This window comes from Hordeum vulgare, chromosome 3H (assembly GCF_904849725.1).
Source record: "Hordeum vulgare subsp. vulgare chromosome 3H, MorexV3_pseudomolecules_assembly, whole genome shotgun sequence".
In the NCBI taxonomy this organism is placed as follows: Eukaryota; Viridiplantae; Streptophyta; class Magnoliopsida; order Poales; family Poaceae; genus Hordeum; species Hordeum vulgare.
Window position 1 is genome coordinate 309,384,811 of NC_058520.1, and position 25,032 is coordinate 309,409,842.

Below are 25,032 nucleotides of genomic sequence, written 5' to 3' on the forward strand. Positions count from 1 at the left end.
CTTCTTCTTCTTCTTCTTCTTCTTTCTTTTCATTTTGCCTATTTCTTCTCCTCTTCTCCTCTTGTTGGAGCTAAATTACCTAATTATGTCTTTTTGGAGCTAAATGGGCTAATTATCCCATTTTAGAAGAAAATAAGCTAAGTATATAATATTCATGAGCTAACCCAGGTTCTTATGCCATTTTGAGCTTATTGTGGTATTTTGGAGCTAAATGGGCTAATTATGTCATTGTTGGGTTAATTAAAGCAAGGATAATATGAAAGAGGAGAAGACAGAGGAGGAGGAGGAGAAGAAGAAGAAATCAAGAAGAAGGAGGAGGAGGAGAAGGACTAGAAGGTCCTTGGCCTTCTCCTCCTCCTCCTCCTCCGCCTCCTCCTTCTCCTTCTTCTCTTCTTCTTCTTCTTCTTCTTCTTCTTCTTGTTCTTTCTTTTCATTTTGCCTATTTCCTCTCCTCTTCTCCTCTTGTTGGAGCTAAATTACCAAATTATGTCTTTTTGGAGCTAAATGGGCTAATTATCCCATTTTAGAGGAAAACAAGCTAAGTATATAATATTCATGAGCTAACCAAGGTTCTTATGCCATTTTGAGCTTATTATGGTATTTTGGAGCTAAATGGGCTAATTATGTCATTCTTGGGTTAATTAAAGCAAGGATAATATGAAATAGGAGAAGAAAGAGGAGGAGGAGGAGAAGAAGAAGAAATCAAGAAGAAGGAGGAGAAGGAGGAGAAGGAGGAGGAGGAGAAGGACTAGAAGGTCCTTGGCCATCTCCTCCTCCTCCTCCTCCTAGTTCTCCTCCTCCTATGCTCTTCTCCTCCTCCTCCTCTCCTTTTCTCCTCCTCCTCCTCCTCTCCTCTTCTTCTTCTCCTCCTGCTCCTCCTCTTCTCCTCTTATCCTCCTCCTCCTCCTCTCCTTTTCTCCTCCTCCTCTCCTCTTCTTCTCCTTTCAAGGGAAATTTCGGCATGACATGTCCCAATTCGAAATATCACGTGTCCAAATCACATGTCCACATATGACATGTCCACTTCAATTTTTCATATAATAGGAAGAACAATATAGAACTTGAACCAAAATGCAAGAGTCTTTTTTCTTCGCAATATTTGGAACTAGTGGTAATCAATTCTGTTTTTTTCTTTAAATAGCCTATATGAAACTTGAAAAAAATTTGCAACCTTATAAGAATTAACCTAAGTAACTTAACCTAAGAACCTAATAAAAATTAACCTAAGTAAATTAACCTAAGTAACTTAACTAAATTAACCTAAACAACTTAAAGTAAGAACCTAATAGCAACAAGAACCTAATAACAATAACCTAGCTAAATTAACCTAAGTCACTAAACTTAACTAAATTACCCTTAGCAAAGAGGCAAAGAGAGGAAAGGAGGGCCGGAGGACTTACAAGTGGCTAGGGGAGACGTCAGCGACGAGGTGGAGCTCGGGGGGAAATGTCGACGGCAAGGTGGACCAGGGGCACGGAGAGGAGGGGGCGGTGGTGGAGCAGGGGGTCGCAGGGAAGAGGGGGCGGTGGTGGAGCAGGGCACGGAGAGGAGGGGGCGGTGGTGGAACAGGGGCACGATGGTGGAGGAGGGGCGAGCTCCAGCGGCGGGTCGCGAGGAGGACGAAGGAGGGAGGACGAGCTCCGGCGGCGACGGAGGAAGAGAGTTGGGGGCTGTGGTGAGCCGTTATGGGGGAGAGAGAGGGGGTGGGGTGGGGGTTGACGACGTTAGGTCTAGTTGCCTCTTTGCCGTCTGCCCCCGACGGCAAAGTGGTAACAGGCTGACGGCAAAGAGGTGGACCGTTATGGGTTAGAGGGCGGTGTGGGGTGGGTTCTTTGCCGTCTGCGTGCATGTGCTTTGCCGTCAGCTGGCGGACGACAAAGAAGCAGCAGATGTCAAAGATGATGTTTGCCATCAGCCTGCTCTTTGCCGTCTGGTTTTGGGTAGCAGATGGCAAAGAGTGTCTTTGCCATCAGCCAGCAGACGGCAAAGAAGCAGCAGATGGCAAATTCTCTGATTCCAGTAGTGAAACAAGCTTTTAGGATCATACACTTTCAAAGATTAATTGTTTTGCTACTTATACTTATAAATATTGCTTTGTTAATACTTGTTAGTTCATCATTTCTTAGTGAGCATACATGCATAAGAATACATCATGCACAACACATAAAAAATTCTGTTTTTATCATTTACCTACTTGAGGTCAAGCAGGAATTAAGCTTGGGGATACTTGATAAGTCTCCGACATATCTATAATTTTTTAATGTTCCATGCTATTATGTTATCATTTTAGAACACTTTTTAGGAACTTATCTACCGGTGCCTCATGCATGCAGCTCCCGCTTGCGCAGGGTCCGGAGAAGGGTCCAACCACTTTGGGTCTATTGTACGCGGCCTTTCCATACATTTCTGCAAGAGGTTGTTTCGACGACTTGAACCCTTGACCTCATGGTCACAAGGAAGCAGTTTTACCACTGCGCCAAGGCTCCTCTTCTAGACAGTTATCTGCCAATTTATATTATTTTTGAGCACTAACCTATTGACCCAGTCCGAGTGCTAGTTGTTGTTTTCTGCGTGTTTTTCCACTTTTCAGGTTCGAGTACCAAACGAAGCCCAATTGATGTGAATTTTTTATATTTTTTTTATGGACCAAAAGAAGACCGTGGAGCATCGGAAGAAGGACGGGAGGCACACGAGGACCCCACAAGCCATCAGACCGCGACCGGGGGGGTAGCCTGATGGCTTGTGGCCGCCTCGTGCCTCTCCAAGCCCTGTTGTGTGGCTTATAAATTCCTACTTACCCTAAAAACTCCAAAGGAGGTCCCGAAACACTTTTTATGCTATCGTAAGTCTCCATTCTGATGGTAGGCCATCTATAGCTCCGTTTTGGCACTCTGCCGGACGGGGGACCGATCACGGAGGGCTTCTTCATCAACCATGCTGCCCTCATTGTCGTGGTTTTGTCACGGCATATGTCCTCGTGCAAGGACTTAGGTGTGAGGCCATCGCAACCATGTGGCGGCTTGAGAGGGGTTGGTCGGAATCGAGAGATGCGAGTTTACCCAGGTTCAGCCCCTCAGATTGAGGTAAAAGCCTACGTCATGCTTGTGTTTCATTGATGAAGATGATGATCTCGATTACAAGGGTGTAGACTCGCCACGTCTAATCTCGTGGGTATCTAATTTGTCTATCTCATGATTTGTCTTGTCTAGACCTAAGTTGTGAATCTGGTCTCTCTTGGGGCGCCTTACCCTCCTTATATAGGTGGAAGGGGTAGGTTTACATGTAGGGTCCTATTAGGAGTAGGAATAGGACTAGTCTCTCTTGAATCCTAATCCGGATCTTGTTTCCTTCTTGCGGGAGTCTTTCCTCTTCTTGGGCCTATCCCTTGTGAGCCGGCCCTCCTGGCCTCCCTATGAGTCGCCTTACGCTAGGGTGTACGCTGGGCCTTGGGCCTTCGTCATTTGTCTGAGTCGCCTGTGGGGTCAAGTATGAGTCGCCCACGAGGTCACTACTTAGTCGCCCGTGTGTCGCCAAGTCCTTAGGGGGTCATACTTCAAGCCGGGTTACACTGCGGGGTATATCCCCGACATTAGCCCCTAGGTTGGCTTGAATTTATTCATGGTAAGCTCCTGAAATAAGAATAATAAATATGTTAAGGGATCGGCTTGCTCCTCTTACTGGCTTGATTTACTAAAGTGGCTCCTCGAAAAATCCGGGTTTGTTCTTTGAACTGTCTTCAATCATTTTGCAGGTACATGTCCTCCACAATAAAATGCATATGTCATTGTATCGGCCTTCAATGCTTTGGCTTGATGTAAATTTGGGGAATAAGAAATCCACACAATGTTGAACCGGCTTCTCTTTGCCTCGGTGGGTTATGATTGATAATGGCGGGTTATGATTGTTGGTAATGCCCCATCAAACAACTGAACTCCAATTGATTTGATCAAATTATTGGGGATAAAGAAATCCATGTAATGTTGAACTAGTCTTTCAATGCTTCAACTGTAGCCCCCAAGCTCCAAGTTTAGCAGCTCATGATGACTTGGAGATTTGCAATAATATCTTTGACCATGTAGCCCCCAAGTGTCGGGTTGTCTTGCGTGCAGCAGCCTAGGACTTGTAATCATCTTATACTTATAAAGCTTCAGCTGGTGTAGCCCCCAAGGGTCGGCTCATCAGTGTGTAATGGGTCGGGTCTTCAATTTGGAACTCGTAATCTGTGAAACAACTGAGTGTTGTAGCCCCCAAGTGTCGGGTTGTCCTGCGTGTAGCAACCTGGGACTTTAGAAATTTTGATCTGAATAGTGTAGCCCCCAAGTGCCGGGTTGATTGCTTGCGGTGACTCGGGACTTCCACGTTCTTCTCCTTTGAAAGTAAAACATCATATGATGTAGCCCCCAAGGGCCGGGTCATTATGCAATATTGAGCACGGACTTTGTAGATCCGACTATGTAAACTTGAGTGCCAATGTGTAGCCCCCAAGGGTCGAGTCATTATAAAAATGATGAGCCGCTTCTTCCTTGAATCCATACTTAAATAAAGAGCGACCTGTAGCCCCCCCCCCCCCAGGGCCGGCTTATCTTCTTGAAATAGCTGGGTCTATTGATGATGTGATGATTTGAAAGAGTAGTTTGCATTAGCCCCCAAGTGTCATGGTGCATGCTTGGAGTGACATGGGAATTTCATACTTTGATGTAATCTTGATTTGAATAATGTAACCCCCAAGTGCCGGGTTGTGTGTGTGCAACGACTTGGGATTATTCCTTCCATTGAAGAATCATATCCACTCTCATGATACCTTTGTGATGAAAGAAATCCTTGGTCGTGGTTGAAATGTAACCCGACAAATATATGGTTGAGAAATCCATAAGTATTGTAGCTTAATACAGAGCACAAGTTGAAGAAATCCAAGAGCCGGTCAATTAGATGACCCTGCATTATACGTGATAGGGCGGATCTTCGACAATAGTCAATTCTTCCGAGCTGGCTTAAAAACCCCAATCATTTAACAATGGTTATGATAAACCATGATGAAAATCCAGCCAAATTGGCTATTAAAGATATATTTTCTCCTGCAAAAATTTATGCTTTGACCCGGTTTGAAGACCGTCATGATATGTATGTATGATGCATGATGCAATGCAATATGATGCATGTATATGATAGAATAATGCCAGCAACATCATAGTATGGCATCAAGTTATTTTAAATAAGCCGACTCAGTGAGTCATGTCAGCCAGCTTAGTGAGTCACGATGGGTAGGACGAGCTCTCAAGGATCTAGTGGTACCCAAAAAGGTTAAGTCGGCTCAGTCAGTCACGGCAGCCGGCTCAGTGAGTCACAGCTGGGTAGGACGAGCTTGCAAGGCTCGAGTGCTACCCTAAAGAGGCTTTTGCAACAACCTTAGTTGTTTAGACCGGCTGATCAGGCGCGAGTCAAGCTTCAGTGAACTCATGGTTTGTCTATTTTCCATATGCCGACTCCCGCAAGCACCCTTTATGTTTTAACCAAGGCGAGTTCAGGGTCTGAACTAGATTAACTCGCCAAGAGTACATGGGACCATAGGGCGAGTCGCCAAACACACAGTCTAGTATAACCATTGTAATGCGTTAACTTTTCGCTAGCCAAGAGGGTATTCGGGCTGAACTCAGTGAGTAGAAGCCCCCAAGTGACCTATGATTAGGGAGAAGTCGGACATAGGATTGCAGAAGCGTTTACGCTCTTACTGCAAAACGACTTGGGAACTAGTAGCCCCCAAATAAGTCGGCTTAATTCTCAAAACCATACAAGGCGCCCATGTTTGAACCGTGCAACGTGGCAACTTTGGTCCTCTTTGGCGTACCAGTATCTAGTTTTGAAATAAGTGCAGCGTGGCGACTCATGCTTTTTGATACGGATAGCGTCCATGCTTGGACGGCTTGTGAGACAATAAAGACTCATGCTCTCAAGGAGCTAAAACGGCAGAGACCCCGAATTTCATGGGCGCCGGCTTTATTGCTGTAACGACCCGGGGTTCTTGAATTATTCATCCCAGTTGAGTCTACCGAGCCATGTCCATGAGCCCCCGAGTCTTAAGTCGACTCAAGGAGGCGGCTTGAGAATCTCCATACTTGATTGTGGCATAAACCGGTATAAGATTTGACAGTTGATGATGGATTTTTGACCCGTGCTTAATTCTCGGGTGGTCCGGCTCTCGTGGTTCCTCCAGGACCACTTTCCTTTTCCTTTGTTGCTTGCTTTGAATTACCGGTTCAATAATGGTCGGCTCAAATTGTAGCTTCACGAGGGATGTTTCCGTGTCAAACTCTCATGTTACTTTTGATATGCTTTGCTCCAATGTTGTTGGGGGAGATAGGCCACACAGGCGGCTTGCATGCGTCTGTTGGGCGGCTCATCCAAGCAAGCAATGCACCGATATGTTTATGTCATGTGGACCGTGAGGGCGACGTCTTGCATCCATCTATTGGGCGGCTTGTGCAGGCGAGCACTACACCGACGGGTTGATATAAACCGGAGCATGGGGGCGGCGACTTGCAGCAATCTATTGGGCGGCCCGTACAGGCGTGCACTGCACCGGCGGGTTGATTTGAATGCGAGAGTTGTCTGGCGATTTGACACGGGCGCGAGAATCGGTCACGGTGTTGTAAGGTGTCATGGTCGTGCAGACGTGAGAGTTGGCCGTGTCATTGTAAGCCCTCTTGGTCGCGCGGACGGAAAGTCGGCCGCATAATTTAGAAACTGGCGCTAGCAGCGAGTCGTCCACATCATTTTTGAGCCGGTGTGGATGGCGATTTGACCACAGTGATTTGATGTAGACCGGACTATGGAGGCAGCGGCTTGCTTGCGTTCGTTGAAAGATGTGGCATGGATGTCGGTGCATGATAACACTAGCGCGAGTTCCATATCCACAATATTATATCGTCTTTGTAGTGAGCACTTGTCATGCGAAAAAAAATATTACAAACAAAATAATTGTTCTCAAAAGAATTTATGTATATTGATACAACAAAACAGATAAATATCACCTGATGTTTTTTGTCGGATGAATACGGACGCTGGTGCTGGATAATGCCGGACGAAATCCAACGTCGTCTATCGTATTTATGTGGGGTATAACTCCATTGATGATGTAGAATGTCAGCTGCCGGTCAAATCGCCTCTGGACAGCAGCGTTTTGCAGTCGTCGCTTTAGCCTTTCGTCCCTTTTTTGTGTGTGTTTGGCGCATCCTTCTTAATATTTTGAACTCGTCTAAGAGCATCTCCAACAGCCGCGCCCAAAAAACATGTTTGTCGCGCGCCCATTCTTCTGGTTTGGCGCGTCGCGCAGCGCTGGCTCCAGCAGTGCGCTAAAATGCAGCGCGCGTGTCGCTCCAGCAGCGTGCAAAAATGCAGCACGCGCGCCGCTCCAGCAGCGCGCAAATATATGGCATTTGGACACAAAATAAGTTTGAAACATTCATCAAAATGCAATGAACATGTGAAATTTAACACAAACAAGTTGATGAATAAAAGTCATGCCCACAAGTTCATCCTCCCATGGCGCCGAGGCCACCGCCACCCATGCCGCCAAGGACACCGCCACCCATTGTGCGGATCCTGGCTCTTTTTTGAATCAAGACTTCTTCACGGGCAAGATTGACATATTCCTTCGGTAGACGCCGCGCCCGTCCGCCGCCCTGCAAGCTTCTTCTTCGCCTTCGAGCTGCCGGAGCCGTCCGCCGCCTTCTTCTTCGCGGATGTTTTTCCTTTCTTCGACCCTGACGCATTGGGGAGCTTCGACGGTGCGGCGAGGGCACGGGACGGCGTCGGCGCGACGCCACCCGTCGGCGTGGTCATCCGCGGCGACAAGAAGAGGCTGCGCGCGAGGCCGATGGTCGGCGGAGCTCCGGCGGTGGCGACGCCAACGCTCGCCGTGCTAGGGTTTTCGGCGGCGGCGGCGGCGGTGGGGGGTCGCGGCTGTACAGCGGGGTGCCGGTGTGCGCGTCCATGGTGGCAGGGGCGCTGGCGCCGGCGTGCGCGGTACGAAGGAGGAAGAAAGGAGAGAGTTCGCGCGCGCGGAAGTGAGCGCCCCAAATAAACAGCACGGGGTAAGGCGATGGACAACGCGCCCAACTTGTTTTAGCGCGCGCGGTTTTTGTGCGCCCGCTGGAGCATCTCGCCGCGTCGCGTGCACTAAAACGGCATATTTTTTAACGCCGCGTTTGTTTTGCGTTGCTGTTGGAGATGCTCTAATGACATGATAAATAGCTGACTGACATACTGATGCGACTTTCGTGTGATTGGGCAATAGGAAATAGCAAGCCGACTTTGCAACGAGACCATCCACGACATGTAATTAGGACTGAGCAGTACCACCTCCTGTCTCTTGGGTATACACAGTAGCTGAGCCGTATACGAGGCATATCTGAGCTGAGATCCTACTCTCTTTTCTTCCTTTTGTTCCATGGCTCACGTGATGATGTACACTAACACATCATAGGGTACGTAGTAAAAATCCTGAAATTAGCAATGATGCACGGGCAGCAGTGTGTCCGTTTTCAAAAATCATATTTCCATAACGTAAAAAAAATCAAAACTTTTTGGAGACACACGCAAACATGTATATTATCTATCTGCAAAATTTCAAATCATTTTACTTTCACACGTGGCATAAAAAAATAACAAATATGTATTTTTAAAGGGGGCTGCTACGCATCCATCGACAGATGTTTTATATACATCCGTCACCCGCACGACCGTACGATCGAGGCGAGCAGCCGTCCGATCGATAAATAGGTGCTCCGTCGGGCATCAAAATTTTCCTAAAACGACGGTCAAGTTACAGAAACAATCGTTTTGTTGCAAAAAAAATAACTTTGGACCTAAAAATTCCTGAAACAACTGTCGAGTTTCAGAAACTATCGCTTTGTTGCAGATTTTTTTTTTGTGTCTTTCTGCAACATAGATAGTATTACGAGAGAAATTTTTGCAACAAAGGTCATATTGCAGAAAACTTTTACAGCAAAGGTCAGGTTGCAGGAATTTTTACAAGCTTGCTCCGAGCGGGCTAGGATGCGACGGCGCTCCGACGGCGCGGGGCGACGGGCGGCTGGCCCGTGGCCGCGGGAGGCGAGGCGGCTGCCCCCTTGGTCGTGTGAGCTCGCCGGCGTGGCCGCCGCCGGACATGGCCACGGCGGCCCATCTGTCTTCCCAGATCCGTTCCATGTCAAATCTGAGGCATGCGATCCCTATATAATCCAACGGCTGGGCAAAAGGTGGAAGCATCGGTTGAATCAGCCGGTCGGACAGAAACTTTTTCCATTTTTAAATGGGCTTCCTCTTTTTTATTGGGCCAAAGTTTTGTTATTTTTGTACAGCTTATAAATTACATTTTTTTTAAACGAAATTTCACTGATTCGTAATGAATACATAGAAGTTTTCACAGAATTATTTTTGAATTTTTTAAAACCATTAAATATGTTTTTTTGATTTTTTTCAACAAAAGGGCACCGAGGTGCCCGAGCACCAAAACTTCACACTCAGTAAAAATCCATCTATCTTGTCTCTGTTCGACCGGCCCTCTGCTTCTCCCTTTCTCTTAGCCGACACAGAACTGCACAGGTGGACAGGCGGAACACAGGTACGGCTCGGAGAAAGGCGGTGGCTGGCAGGCGAAGCGGTTGGGGCGAGGCCGGCCAGGTCGATTTGAACGCGAGGCACAGAGATTTTGCTCACGGTCGGCCGCGGTTGAGACAACGCAGTGTGTTGCGGGTTGAGGCCGCGGACGCGGGCCGTGGCGGCGGCTCACAGTTGCTCTGGCGAGGCAAGGTGTGGCCAGCTCCGACGCGAGGAGGCGGAGTCAGTCGCGGTGCGGCTCATCAATGTCGGCCCTCGGCAGAGGCGGGGGAGCGGGAGCAGCGTGGTGAGCCGACAGGCTGGTTCGTCAGTGCCAGGCGAGGCTGGAGGCCGGTGCCATGGCGGCTAAAGGCACGATGACGGCCGGCGCCGCGGTCCCAGGTACGGCGGCGGCTCGAGAAAAGTCGAGTCTGAGCCGGGTGATGGCTGGAGCGGCGACTCGGGGATAAGGTCAACCACGAGCACGACTCGGAAGGGCCTTGGACATGTGGCGGGCGACTCAGACGCGAGGCCATGGTGCAGGCGGACAGAGAAGGCATGTGAGCAAGGTGAGAAGACGAGGCGGAATTTTTGTCCAAAAGGACCCCTTGTCGAACGTGATTGCCACAAGAGACCAGGTACGAATGGAAAGAAGGGAAAGGACCCCACCCCTCCGTGGCGGCAGGTGCGCCAGATGGCACGTGGCACCTGCCGCCACAGCCCGAGGCGGCTGGGGCCTGCCGCCACGAGCGCAGGCGGCCGACAGGGGTGCCGCCACGAGGCAAGGCGGCACACGGGAGATTCCGTTCCCGCGTCTCGGCGACGTAACGGGAATGAGAGGCGGGCCCTGCCGCCTCGGCATATGGCGGCCAGGTAGGACAGGCCGCCTCGGGAGGAGGCGGCGAGTACTGTTGCCGCGCTGAAATCTACTGACTGCGCGGAATTTCACTGACTGCGCTGATTTCGAGGCTCGTTGATTCCTACGCTGAGACAGTCTTCACCGACGAAACAGTACCACATTTTTCCCGCTCTTCACCGACGAAACCGTGTGAAAATTTTCTTTATAAACGAACCGCGGCGCTGCCTCCTCTCTCACTCTCTTCTCCTCCCGTTGCCTTGTGTGTCACCCTCTTCTCTTTCTCTTTCTCACTCTCTTCTCAAGAACAAGTCCATATGAAGGTTTAAGTTGCGATTTTGGATGGTTTAAAGTTAGATTTTGAAGACGTTGCAGTTGAAGAAAAGATAGATCAAGGTAAGAGCTTTCCATTTCTTTTGGTCTTGTTTGCATGCATGATGTTTTATTTTGTTTGATTAGTTTGTAAGTATGTTCTTTCTTTTGTCTTAGGAAGTGTATTATCACTTTCATGGAACTATTTTGAAGACGTTGTAGTTGAAAAAAAGTTAGATCAAGGTAAGAGCTTTACATTTCTGTTGGTCGTGTTTGCATGCATGATGTTTTATTTTGTTCGATTAGTTTCTAAGTATGTGTTTATCTTTTGTCTTAGGGACTGTATTATCACTTTTGTGGAACTATTTTGTCATGCGATATGAACTACTAAGTTGAAGATCAAGGTATGAGACTCTGTTCATATTTGTGTTCATGTGATAATAGGTCGACTATGTTCATATATTACCGATGATTTGTTCGTGTTTGCATGGAACTGGTATTTAGAAAGGAGCCGAAAAAATGCCTATGTAACTAGCATTTTTGTAAAAAAACATGTAATAATATGTTAGCTCCATTAGTATTACTACATGCAAGACGCGTGTGTAATATATTTGTTTATGTGATAATTTGTCAACCTCGTAGAAATATGACTCGTGATATATATATATATATATATATATATATATATATATATATGCATGCAATATGTATTTTTAGACTTTTGCTAGCACGGAAATAATTATGTGTGTAATATTTTTGTTCATATGAAAATAGGTGGAACTCGCTGATATTATTCTGGTGATATATTATATTCGGAAGAATATCCTTATTTAAACCAGAGGTATGAATGACATATTGTAATTCATCTTCTATTTATTTTATAGATGTAGTGTCACGATAAATGGTACAATATAAATTATTATGCGTAGATGTAATGGATGTTGTTAAATTGTTATATGTAAAAAAGATAAGTAACGGATGTTGTTATTCCAATGTAAATATGAAAATATGATTTTTAATGGACTAACGATGTAAATATGGCTGCTCGTTATGTACTATGGAAAATTTGTTAGTGTTTTATGGGCACATCGTACGTGAGGGTCCTTCTGGTGTGGATGTGTCTACGTGCGGGATGACTACGGTTGTAGTGAAAGACATGGTTAATGTAGAGTATGCGGCAGTTAGAAGGTGCATCCGATCGGTGTTTGGTTCAGCGATGAATGGAAAAAAAAATGACCCTGGAGGCTTTCGTGGTTGAGGGAGGAAATCGTTGGGTTCTGCGACGGGTTACTGGTGAAAGAGCATGGGCGTCGTACATGGGTTTTGCAAGCAATCCCAATAACTCCATGTATGGACAACCCATGGTTTATGTGGAGTTCATTTCTGTCAGTGATGTCGCCGAGTGCAGTAGCGGTGCTGGTGAGGCCCAGTTGGCCATAACTGTAGCGCCCGACGCCGGCCCATCGGAACCAAGTGGTGGCGAACATATGGCCATAACTGTAGCCCCCGACGCCGGCCCAACGGAACCAACAGGTGGCCAACAAGTGTATGACACGGGATATTGGTCTGCGGTCGTTGACATGAGCGAACATGTCGAGGGATTGCCGGAGGCGCTAGATGATGACGATGATGGTCATTCTTCTGTGTCTTCGAAATCAGATGATCATGAAGTTGTTCCTCCTGAGAAGGCGGTCGCTGCAGCAATCAACCCAGAGTTTTTACAGGTTATGAGCATCACCAATGAATTTCACTCTGTTGCTGGCCTAGACGCGGGGAGTCTGGTCGTTGGACAGATTTTCCGAGATAAGAAATCTGCTAAACAAGCAATACATAGCTATGCAATTGCTATACACAGGCAACATAGAGTGAAGCAGTCTGATAAAAAGGAGTTGAAGCTCATATGCATCCATCGCGAAGCGGGTTGCCGCGGAAGAGTTATTGCTCGCTAGAAGCCTGGGGTATGTCAGCCATGGCATGTCACAAAAATAGAGAAACATGGTTGTGAGCAAACCGGCACTCTTTCAGAGCACCGCAATGTGACTGCAGAATTCGTCAGCACAAGGTTTACGAGATGCGGTATAGAGAACGACGTTGTCACTGCAGCGTACAACATTCCGGAACTGAGGTCAGCTAGACCGAGTGCGGCGCCGTCGTCGTCCATGCGGTGGGGAGAGGGTCCTAATACTACGCCGACACTTCCACGACATGACTCGTCTCTACCAATACATGGGCAGACATCACAGGTAAATGCTCCAGATTTAGGTTCGACGCCCGAACAGACTCATTTTGTGGAGCAGGATGCATATACAGCATATGGCGCACACACTCAAGGATCTCAGCCATATCTGCCCACGCGAGGGATTAGGATGCCCGAGGAGAATCGTTGGGCTGAGACAAGCGAGGGAGCACAAAGCTACAACAGCGGTCAGGTATGTACAATTATAATAAACAATTACATAACTTCTATTTACACATCTTTTTGCTACACACAGTTTATTTTAAACACAATTTTTCGTGGAGCAGGAAATTAATGATCCATCATGGGGAGATGAACATACCCAGCGTGGCGTACAGAAAGAAATACTCACAGAAATCCATGATACTCAGTGCACGCTCCCAGGAATGATAAATGATTTTTTCGGGCAGGACGTTATTGGTCCATCTTATATCAATTCTGAGTCACAGCCATTCACCTACAATTTAGAATCATCATCTCAATATGGATTTCAGACTCCACCACCTATGCATGAGTCGCAGGCACAGGAACACGAGGGACAGTACGGTCGTGGTCTTCGTGAACACAGACCCCCTGATCGATTGTCACCCTCCGCATCGTCGGGCAAGGCCAGCTGGTCGTCATCGCATAGGGTGATTCGTCTATGTATGTGTGCGAACAATTGCATCTCTCTATGTCAGTTTTAAACTTTCAGATGTACGTGCAAGACATCTATGTAGTTTCATGAAATAAAAGTTCTCGATATATTTAAAGTTGCTTCCATAAAATAAGATACATAAAATAAGATACATAAAATAAGATTCATCAAATAACATACATAAAATAAGATTCATCAAATAACATACATAAAATAAGATTCATAAAATAAGATACATTAAGATGTAGAGTTCATAAAAAAACTACATAAAGTCGTCGTCATCCTTCGACGATGCAGAGCTCTCGCCCTTTGACGAAACGCTACTCTTGGCCTTCGTCGATGATGCGCTCTTGGCCTTTGTCGATGATACGTTCTTGGCCTTCGTCGATGACGCGCTCTTGGTACTCGGCATGAAGATATCATCTTCGTCCTCACTATCGTCAATCCATAAGAAGGGATGTTTTACTCCACCTCCACCACGTATGTGTTGGCTTTCTTCTTCCATCTTTCATTCAACCGCAGAAGTTCTTTCCGAATCTCCTCATATGTCTTGCAGGCCACCCCTTCCTAGCTATTGCGTGGGAAACCTCATTCAGTAGCGTGTCACTACTGATGAGTTCGTCCCATGAAACTATTCTATTATCTATCTTGAAATTGCTAGCTAAGCGCAGAAGACACTCGGACATACCACTATGAAAACTACGATCGAAAGGATAATGAGACATTTTCAGCACACTCCTTACCCACCTTGGTCTGGAGGGGGTTTTATAGGTGCAACAGAGCGAGACGAATAACTAATGGCGGGAAAACGAGGAGGGAAAGCGAGGCGGGAAAGCGAGGGCGGGAAAGCGAGGGCGGGAAAGCGAGGCGGGAACAAAATGGCGGCAAAGCTATACGCGGGAAAAAATGGCGGGAAAGCGAGGCGGGAAATAAATGGCGGGATAAAATGAACATACACGTAGCTGAAATTAAGATACCCATTGCGGAAATTAAGATACACATTACTGAAAATAAGATACAATTTGCCGAAATTAAGATACAACTTGCAGAAATTAAGATACAACTAACACAACTTAACATACAATAAAATAAATCTACTGAGTTCAACGTGGATATTTTCCTTTTCCATCACCAGCTTCTTCTGCTGCCTTGGCGGCACGAGCCCTTTCTCTCTTTCTCTCCCTCTCAGCTTCACGGGCCTGTTCCCGCTGTCTGTAAACCTCCTCCAGCCGAAGTTTCTCTTCTTGATTTTTCCTTATCATCTCATCAAGAAAAGCCCTCTGCTCCACACAGTAATCTTCCCACTCTTTCTTCTGCTCTGCTTTCTCCTCTGCTTCAGCCTTCTCACGACGCTCTTCCAAGTCCAAGCTAGCCCATGCACGGCAACCTCTTTCATGAATCTCGGTCACCGCCCAATCCGGCAGTTCCGTGTCAATCCAATGATAGTACATGCAGAGAGGAGGAGGACACTAAAGGATGGATCAGATTCAAGTAAACAATAATATCAAATAACAATAATATGGATGACTTGAGCATACCGGAGGCCTGACGTACGTAGAAATAGATTCGGGTGGATCAGATTCATAATTTGCACACATGAAAAACTTCATGCCCAACCAATCTCAAAAATCCGTCACCTCCTTCACCTTGCAGACATCTCCGCACCAACATCGAACTGCTTCCACCCTCCGAGGCAAGCTTGCACTCTGCATTTTCCTAGGCCTAATGCTCTGATCCAAACAAGGCAAACTCATACTGACTATGGAGGTGCAGGTGCAGGTGCTTTCCTAGGCGCACATGACTACATACAAAGCAAAATGACAGAATCTACATTCTAAAATGAGTCCATATACATCATATGTAGTCTTCTAGTACAAACTTCTTAAAAGACTTATATTTAGGAAATCTCCCTCCGTAAAAAAACTCCCTCCGTTGCTAAATATAAGGCATTTTAGAAATTGTACAATAAACTACATACGGATGTACATAGATATACTTTAGAGTATAAATTAACTCATTTTGCTGCGTATGTAGTCTCCGAGTCAAATACCTAAAAGGTCTTATATTTTGGAACGGATGGACTACATCCAATACCGCATACAAGTTAGAGCGGCAAAATTTCGAGCGGGAAGTTAGCGCGGCCAGACAGGAGCCTCGTAGTCAGCGAAATCAGCATCGCTGTCACGAGCAGCGCGGAGATTCGGCCGGCCGCCTTGGGAGGTGGCGGCAGGGCCCACCCAGGCGCTGTCCGTTACGGGCAGGCGTGGTGGGAACGGGGTGACCAGCCGGCCGCCTCGTGCGGTGGCGGCAGGTGCCACGTGCCGCCTGGCGCGCCTGCCGCCACCCGGGGAGGGGGTCCTTTCCCTTCTTTCCGTTCGCAGCTGGTCTCTTCTCGCAATCACGTTCGACAGGGGGTCCTTTTGGACAAAAATTCGACGAGGCGAGGCCGGCTCTGAATGAGAGCAGCACACACAAACCCGATGAATAAAAACTCCTTGATAAATTTCGCCTCAAACTCTTGATTGTCTCTAGACCGTGATAGCTTCGAGGTGCAGCAATTCATGCGTGGAGCAAGAAAACTTCTATATGTCTCGTACATACGTGCGGTCAGCGGCCACCAAATTGATTGCTTCTGTTGAATACTCATGCCAAATTGTAGTTAGACTCGGACATAAACGGGTAGCAGAACACCTGATCGATTCCGGCTGGTGTAACGATAAGCAATGCTTTTTATCGGATTCGATAGATCGAACAACTCAAAGGAGGGCCCGATCTAATCGATTGCCTGATGATTGCACTCTTGCTACCAGAGAAATTTCCTTTGCTCCCGATGTACAACACTGCTAGAATTCCCATATCCATTGATAAACACACGTCCCCGTAAATCCGTCTGAAAATAATTTTTCTTCGTCCAACAGATTGTAATCTTCTCGATCCCTACGAGAAATCCCTTCAAAAACACGATTCCACCGTATGCAGGCCCCACGGTGGGCGTCAAATGTTGTGGTTTTGTCACGACATATGTCCTCATGCAAGGACTTAGGTGTGGGGCCATCACAACCATGTGGCGACTTGAGAGGGGTTGGTCAGAATCGAGAGATGCGACTTTACCCAAGTTCGGCCCCTCAGATTGAGGTAAAAGCCTACGTCCTGCTTGTGTTTCATTGATGAAGATGATGATCTCGGTTACAAGGGTGCAGAGTCGCCACCTCTAATCTCGTGGGTGTCTAATCTGTCTATCTTATGATTTTTCTTGTCTAGACCTAAGTTGTGAATCTGGTCTCTCTTGGGGCGCCTTACCCCTCCTTATATAGGTGGAAGGGGTAGGTTTACATGTAGAGTTCTATTAGGAGTAGGAATAGGACTAGTCTCTCTTGAATCGTAATCCGGATCTTGTTTCCTTCTAGTGGGAGTCTTTCCTCTTCTTGGGACTTCGCTTGTGAGCCGGCCCTCCTGGCCTCTCTATGAGTCGCTTTATGCCAGTGTGTACGCCGGACCTTGGGCCTTCGTCATTTGTCTGAGTCGCCTATGGGGTCAAGTATGAGTCTCCCGCCAGGTCACTGCTGAGTCGCCGGTGAGTCGCCAAGTCTTTAGCGGGTCATACTTCAAGCCGGGTTACATTGCGGGGTATATCCCCGACACTCATGATGATGTGTGAGTAGTTCACCATAGACCTACGGGTCCAAAGCAGTACCTAGATGGCATCTCTCTCTCTTTGATCTTCAATACAATGATCATCGCATCTTTGCTTTGATCCATATGATGTAACTCTTTTCTACGGTACGTTTGTTGGGATCCTTTAAGTGCATCTAGGGCCCCTTGGTGATTTTGGCGTGTTGAATACTTATAGTACACATGCTTTATAAGTCGCTGGGGAGTTTGAGTTATTCGATGAATATCAACCCTAAAAATGAATGTCTTCAGTTGAAGACTTTTATAATTCCTCGAAGACTTTGAAAGCGAGCAAATTCGTGTGTCCTTGAATATATTAATGCGAGGACTTTGAAGTGTGAAGACTTTGGATTGCTCCCCGGCTATAAATAGCCCCCCCATAAACACTAGCTGGTTAGCTGCTCCGATAGGGAATTTTACCCTTGTCTTTGAGCGCAACCAATTCCTCGAAGACTTTGAGAGAAAATTACGACTAAGGAAAAACTCCAAACACCGAAACCAAAACCCAAAAACTCAAAGTGATTGAGCATCACTAAAGAGATTCTTCCTCTTTGGAACCAAAGCTTGTTACCTTTGAAGTTTGTGCATCTTCCAGATGGTTAGGCATCACTGGTCTAGAGCATCGAGCAGTAAATTGTGGATTGCCAGGTGACTGAGTTTGTGAGGGTTTGTAAGTCTCTCGTGAATACTTATTACGAGTGTTGGGCGAGGACCGTGTGTCCTTAGCTCAAGGAGAATATAGTAAGGACTTAGTGTCTTGGGACTGTGTGTCCTTTGGTTTAAACACCAAACCACCCCAAACCAGGCGTACGACTACCACAACAGTTGGAACTGGTTCACCAAATCAATGTCTTCACCAAGTACATGGTTCTATTTCCTCAACCCTTCTATTTCCTCATTTACATGTTGATGAAATTGGTCATTACTGTTTGAAGAATTTGATGGAAGACTTCCTCAATTTCCTCATCTCAAATTCTTCACATCACTTGTTCTTCACCTGCATATCCTGATCACGCTACTCCCGCTAAGTGTATGTTTTATCCATCATGATGACCATGCTTTTGCCATGTTATGCTTATGCCTAAGTACTTATTCCGCTGCAAGCTGTTCGTGACTTATCAATTTCCTCACAGAAAAATTTCTCAGTGACGAATTCACAAAAATCGCCTATTCACCCCCTCTAGCAGGTATAACGCACTTTCAGTTGGTATCAAAGCAACGTACTCCCTTGTTCTGTGTGATTTGGGTTTAACCACCTCGAGTTTTAGTTACGTCGACCGCAGGTATGATCAAGGTCACTATGGTTGTCCTACCTTTGAAGGCACAGACTACCTCTACTAGAAGAACAAGATGCGCATGCATCTTGAAGCAATTGACAACGGTCTTTGGTATGTTGTGGCAATGGGTGCTCCCGCTATAACTGAAGCTATCAACACTGAAGTTGTGTAGAGATTCAAGCAACTCGAGCGTCTCTCTGGCGAAGAATATCATCTGTGTCCATATGAGCAAAGGTGGACACAAAGGAGGAGTTTCGCTGCCGCAAGCCTCTGTAGGCATGAAAAACCAATCTAGCCCCGTTTCGGCACCTTGCCAGAGGTGGAGATCGTCTCTGGTGGCCATCTTCATCATCCCGGCGGAGGCCATGACTAGGAGGGAGTAGTCCACCCTCGGGGCTGACAGTTTGTACCAGTAGCTATGTGTTTAATTTCTCTCTCTCTCGTGTTCTAGAGATGGCACGATCTTGATGTATCGCAGGCTTTGATAATATAGTTGGATCATATGGTGTTTTTCCCTCTCTATCTTGTTGTGATGAATTGAGTTTCCCTTTGAGATTTCTTATCGGATTGAATACTTTTATGGATTGGAGAATACTTGATGTATGTCTTGCTATGAATACCCGTGGTGACAATGGGGTATCGTATTGATTCACTTGATGTGCATTTTGGCACTCAACTCGCAGATTCCCGATGTGACATTGGGGTAATCTATGCATAGGGGTTGATGCACGTTCTTGTCTTTGTTTCTTCGGTAGAAATCTTTAGGCAATCTTTGAGGTTCTTTGTGTTGGATTGAGTATTATGAATCGGAAATTGTTTGATGTATATCGTATAATCAACTCACGGATACTCGCGGTGACATTGGTGTATCTAGGTGTCACTTGAGTTGGTTGATGTGTATCATATGGTGTTATTTTAGTACGAACTCTTGAATAGATTGATCGAAAAGTAAAACTTGCTGTTATATTAGTTTGAACTCTTGGATAGATCGATTGGAAAGGATAACTTGGTGTTATTATTAGTATGAACTCTTGGATATATCGATTAGAAAGGATAATTTGTTGTTATTTTAGTACAAACTCTTGGATAGATCGATGAGAAAGGATAACGTTGAGGTGGTTTCATACCCTAGCAACAATTATGTCTTATGTTATTTGCTAGATAAGAACTTTGAAGTGATTCTTTATCGCAAGTTCAGGGATTGCCATATGATCTAACTATGTTAGGATTGTTGAGAGATTGCACTAGTGAAAGTATGAACCCTAGGCCTTGTTTTCAAGCATTGCAATACCGTTTGTGCTCCGTTTTATCACTTGCTACCTTGTTGTACTTATTTACTCAGACTATAAAATATATTTCTACCATCCATATTACACTTGTATCATCATCTCTTCACCGAACTAGTGCACGTATACAATTGGGTGTGTTGGGGACACAAGAGACTCTTTGTTATTTGGTTACAGGGTTGTTTGAGAGAGACCATCTTCATCCTACACCTCCCATGGATTGATAAACCTTAGGTCATCCTGTCGGTGCACTAAAGACTAGGGTCTCCAGTGCCCCAGACTTGTGCGCGGACACCGAAAACCCCTCCGCAGCGGCAAGGCGCGTCGCTGGGGCTTAGGGAAAAATCGAGACTCGGAAACCACCAAGTGCAGATTGCAAGCCCCGGCAAGCACTCGCTTGTTGGGAAGGAAGAAGAGACCCCGGCAGGAGTTCCCTTTCGGGGAGATAGACAATGCCACGGCGAGACCCTCCCGCCAAGGAAGAAGGACAGAGCCCCGGCAAGCCACCCTTGCCGGGAAGGCTGACAAGGCCTCGGCAGGCCATCACCCCCGGTCGAGAGGAACAGGAAGAGCCCTGGCAAGGTGACCCTGCCAGGAAGAAAGAGAAAGGCCCAAGGAGAGGCGCGGGACCAGGGAACCCTCGCAACCTGCGAACGCCTCCACCGACGAGCACGCCACCGACCATGCATGCGCCACGCGTCCGCCCGCACGCGATCGCAACGCCCCGGAGTTGCCAGGTGTGGGTACGTGTCCAACCCCCCCCCCCCCCCCCCCCCCCGCCCCCCCCCCCCCGACAAGGTGAGGGAAGTTTGTCGAAGCATTTATTGCACCTCTGACAAGGCAGTAACACTGTAATTGTCGGTCGGCGCTGTTTCACCCGTGAACCCACCGTTCACTCACTGAGCCACTTTGGTGACCCCTTTGCCTATAAAAGGAGGTCCGAGGCTCAGTAGTAGTGGGCTTTTGGGAAAATCGAAAGGCTGTAAAAAGGGACAGATCTACAGTAACCCAAAACGAATAACTAAACGCATGCACGAGAAGGGTTTTACACACCACGCGACCCGAACCTCGGTAAAAAGATCTTGCCGGGCCCTGACTATTGGTTCTTCTCTTGCCGCGACCCCACTCCCCGCCAAACCAGCAAAAGGGGACCGTCGAGGCCCCCAAAGGTGTCGATCCTTCACTGACACATCCTCTTGAGGGAAATTTTCAACTATCCTACAAAAATCTGCGCTTGGAGGCCCAACACGAGTCTACAAGAACAAGTTGTGTAGTAGACATCAAGCTCTTTTCTCGCGTCGTTGCCGGAGAGGTGAGTGCATCAAGGTATATCTTTAGATCTTGCAATTGAATCTGTTAGTTTATTATTTTATCACTAGTTTTTATTATAAAATAAAACTACAAAAAATGGAATTCAGGTTGCCTCATAGTATTAGTATTTATAATGTCTTTCGTGAAAATGATGGAAAGAAAAATTGTGCTCAGTTGATAGAAAATAATTCAATAAAATGTTTCGCATAAATATTTGAACGATGAGCATGATTGCAATGGTGTTAGTATGAATTCTCTAAATATCCATGATGCTAATGATATGCAAAGCCATAAGCTTGGGGATGCTACTTTTAATGAACATGATATTTTTATTCCCCCAAGTTTTGATGTGGAAATTTGTTATAATGGTAGCATGCCTCCTATTTATGATGATTACAATGATGAATGTGGGTTTGGAAGAGTGTCAAATGTAGGTAATGATCCCACTATTTTGGAGGGTGTTGAATCTTTTCACAACATTGATAAAAGTGGGTTTGGAGAGGTCATTACTTTATTTAGTGATGAATCCACAATTTTGGAAGAGGTTTCAATTCACTATTATGAGAAAAAAGTTGCTATCTAGGATGATTATTGTGATGACACTTCTGAAATAAAGAATATTGATAACCATGAAACTTGTCATCGTGATTTTAATGCTCAATATGATTATGCCAATCAAGTAGCACATGATAGTTATTTTGTTGAGTTTGCTCCCACTACCATTGATGAGAATAAATTTGCCTATGTGGAAAGTTGCAAAATTTCTATGCTTATGCATAATGAAAATAATGCTTTATGTGATATCTATATTGTTGAATTCATTCATGATGCTACTGGAAATTATTATCAAAGAGGAACATATGCTTCTACGTATTTCAATAATATCAAGTTTCCTCTCTTTATGTTGAAAGTTTTGAAGTATTGCTTGTTTTGCTTTCCTATGCTAGTTGATTCTTGTTCCCATAAATTGCTTTCTAATAAAAACCCTTTGCATAGGAAGTGGGTTAGAATTAAATGTGATTTCCATGTGATTCATAATGCTCTATTTGTGTTTTGATTCTTTACTTCTATGTGAGCATCATTGAAATCATCATGCTTAGCTAAAAGGCATTAAAGAAAAGCGCTTGTTGGGAGACAACCCAACACTTAACCCTACTGCTTTTGTGTGTTCACATGATTAATCTACTGTAGTAATCTTGTTTTATAGCTTTTGTTTCAATCAAGTGCCAAGTAAAGCCTTTGGGATAGTGTGGATGATAGTTGACTTGATTCTCCGAAAAACAAAAAGTTTGCGTCCAGTGCAGAAGATTTTATAAGTTTCTGGAATGAGCTAATTTTCTGAAATTTTAAACATGATTGATATACAAAATACCCATGCATACCTAATTCTTCAGAATTTTTTGAGTTACAGAAGTATGGTTAATGTTCAGATCATTACAGACTGTTCTGTTTTTGACACATTGTGTATTCAATGCATAGTTTGCTTGTTTCTAGTTTCTATGGATTATATTGGTCAATATAAATTGTAGAAATGATATGCTGCAGTAGTAATTTTGTGGAAACAATTATGAATCTTGTCTTCAACATTACTTAAATTGGTGATTTGCTTTATCATACTAATGGATCTCATGAAGGTTTTGTTATGTTTTGTGTGATTCAAGTTTTCAAGTTTCAGGTGAGATGTCGATGTGAGGAGAATAAGGAGTGGCAAGACCCTAATCGTGGGGATGCCGAAGGCACCCCAAGGTAATATTCAAGTAAGACCCAAAGCTACTAAGCTTGGGGATGCCCCGGAAGGCATCCCCTCTTTCGTCTCCAACATTATCGGTAACCTCACTTGGAGCTATATTTTTATTCGTCACATGATATGTGTCTTGCTTGGAGCGTCATTTACTTTTAGTTGGATTTTATTTATGTTACTTAGAATAATGTTTTGTGTCTTTTATTTCAATAAAAATGTCAAATATAGCCTTTACCATGCTTATTTTGCAAGTCGATATGTTGTTATTTGAAAATAGAAAGTTTATCGTTGTTGCAAAAATTCCCGAGAAAAGTCAGAATGTGATAATATGTTGGTACTTTTAGAACAGTAATATATGTTAAATTTTCTATAGTTTGGTAAATTTTTAGAATTTTTTGATTCATAGATGTATGGACCCTTCTTCATGATTTACAGAATGTCCTGTTTAGAGAGATTGGTGTTATGATTGCATTGTTTGTATATGTTTGCGTGTTTAATGGTTCTATTTGAGGATAGGAGTATTAAATATGCAGAGGCATTTAGTATGCAATGTTAAATTATAAATATAGTGATTTACTACAATAGAGAATGTTAAGGTTTTGATTTGATTTATACTAACTTATCTCAAGAGTTCTTGTTGAGTTTTGTGTGAATGAAGTTTTTAAGATTTAGGAAACCGTGATATGATAGGAATTAAGGAGACACAAAAGCTAAAGCTTGGGGATGCCCAAGACATACCAAGATAATATTTCAAGAAGTCTCAAGTATCTAATATTAGGGATGCCCCAGTAGGCATCCCACCTTTCTTCATCAACAACTATTGGTTAGTATCGGTTGAGCGCAAATTTTTGGTTCTTCACATGATATGTGCCATTCTTGAAATGTTAGTTTATTTTTTTACTTGCTTTTTGAATAAAATACTTAGATCTGAAATTTTTTGTAAAAAAGAGAGTATTTAGTTAGCTACCCATTTACATAGCTACTCACTTGATCTTCACTTATATCTTTTTGGAGTAGTTTGTCATTTACTCGTGTGCTTCACTTATATCTTATGAGTAAATTGTTGAATGAAATGAATAACATGAAGTTGAAATTATATGTTCATATCATTCCTAGTAGTAGCTTCACTTTGGGTTTAGAAAGTGAAATCTTTTAAAGCTTCACAATCACAATATTGGTCATATAAGTAATAAATGAATGATTAGTGTAAGGAAGAGAACTTTCACATACAAATGTATTATCTTGGACATCTTCTATGATTGTGAATACCCATTAATTATTTTCAAACTTGAGCAAGTAGTTGAAGTTGGACAAGGAAGACAACGTAATGAGATATGGTTGTGTATATTTGCATTGAAATTATATTGTTATGGATCCTCCAACATGTGGTGCTTGCTTAGGATATTTTGCTAGCCAAAAACTCATACTAAGTAGAAATACTACTTGTGCATCCAAAAACCCTTAAACCCAGTTTCTTGCCATGAGTGTCCACCATACCTACCTAGGGATTGAATAAGATCCTTCAAGTAAGTTTTCATCGGTGCATTAAGCAATAAAAATTGCTCCTAAATATGTTTGATCTTTTATTGTAAGAGAAAATAAGCGTTGTACAAACTTGTGATGTCAAAGTAATAAAAGCGACGAACTGCATAGTAAAGGTTGCTATCATAAGGGGCAATATAACATGATGCTCTTTTGCATTAAGATATTGTGCATCCAAAAATAAGAAGCGCATGACAAATTCTACTTCCCTCTGCGAAGGGCCTATCTTCTACTTTTCAGTATTTATTTTTACGCAAGAATCAATAGTATGCAATCTCATTTCAACCTCAATTATTCTCTAGTTGGCAAGGATCTTATGGTGGGGAAATATCTAGGCACATATGACTAGTCAAATATATTTGATCATGATTTATTATTGTTGACAATTACCTTTATAAAAACTGAGTTGGAAGGCAAAATATTAAGCTCCTATCTTTCTCTGTGTTCGATGGATGCCATTTGTTCTAAGAATATGCTTTGAGTACTGGCTATCATGGAAGACTATATGATGATTGAGTACGTGGAGCTCTTACTTAGACTTCGTTGAATACGTTGAATTGCTTTT

At 44.6% G+C, this 25,032-nt stretch overlaps 1 protein-coding gene across 1 annotated transcript; it reads left to right on the forward strand.

Moving 5' to 3' along the window:
* Positions 1-9,974: 9,974 nt before the first annotated feature.
* LOC123441721 lies at positions 9,975-13,728 on the forward strand. Its single transcript, XM_045117995.1, has 5 exons — positions 9,975-9,999; positions 12,791-13,008; positions 13,105-13,194; positions 13,289-13,633; positions 13,696-13,728. Exons 1-5 carry the CDS (start codon positions 9,975-9,977, stop codon positions 13,726-13,728), a joined length of 711 nt encoding a protein of 236 aa, XP_044973930.1.
* The last annotated feature ends 11,304 nt before the right edge of the window (positions 13,729-25,032 follow it).

Coding starts and splice junctions, on each gene's coding strand:
- LOC123441721 (XM_045117995.1), top strand. CDS start 9,975: ATGACGGCCGGCGCCGCGGTCCCAG. Junction 13,009..13,104: donor TACATGGGCAGACATCACAG/GTAAATGCTCCA, acceptor CAAGGATCTCAG/CCATATCTGCCCACGCGAGG. Junction 13,634..13,695: donor GCTGGTCGTCATCGCATAGG/GTGATTCGTCTA, acceptor TTAAACTTTCAG/ATGTACGTGCAAGACATCTA.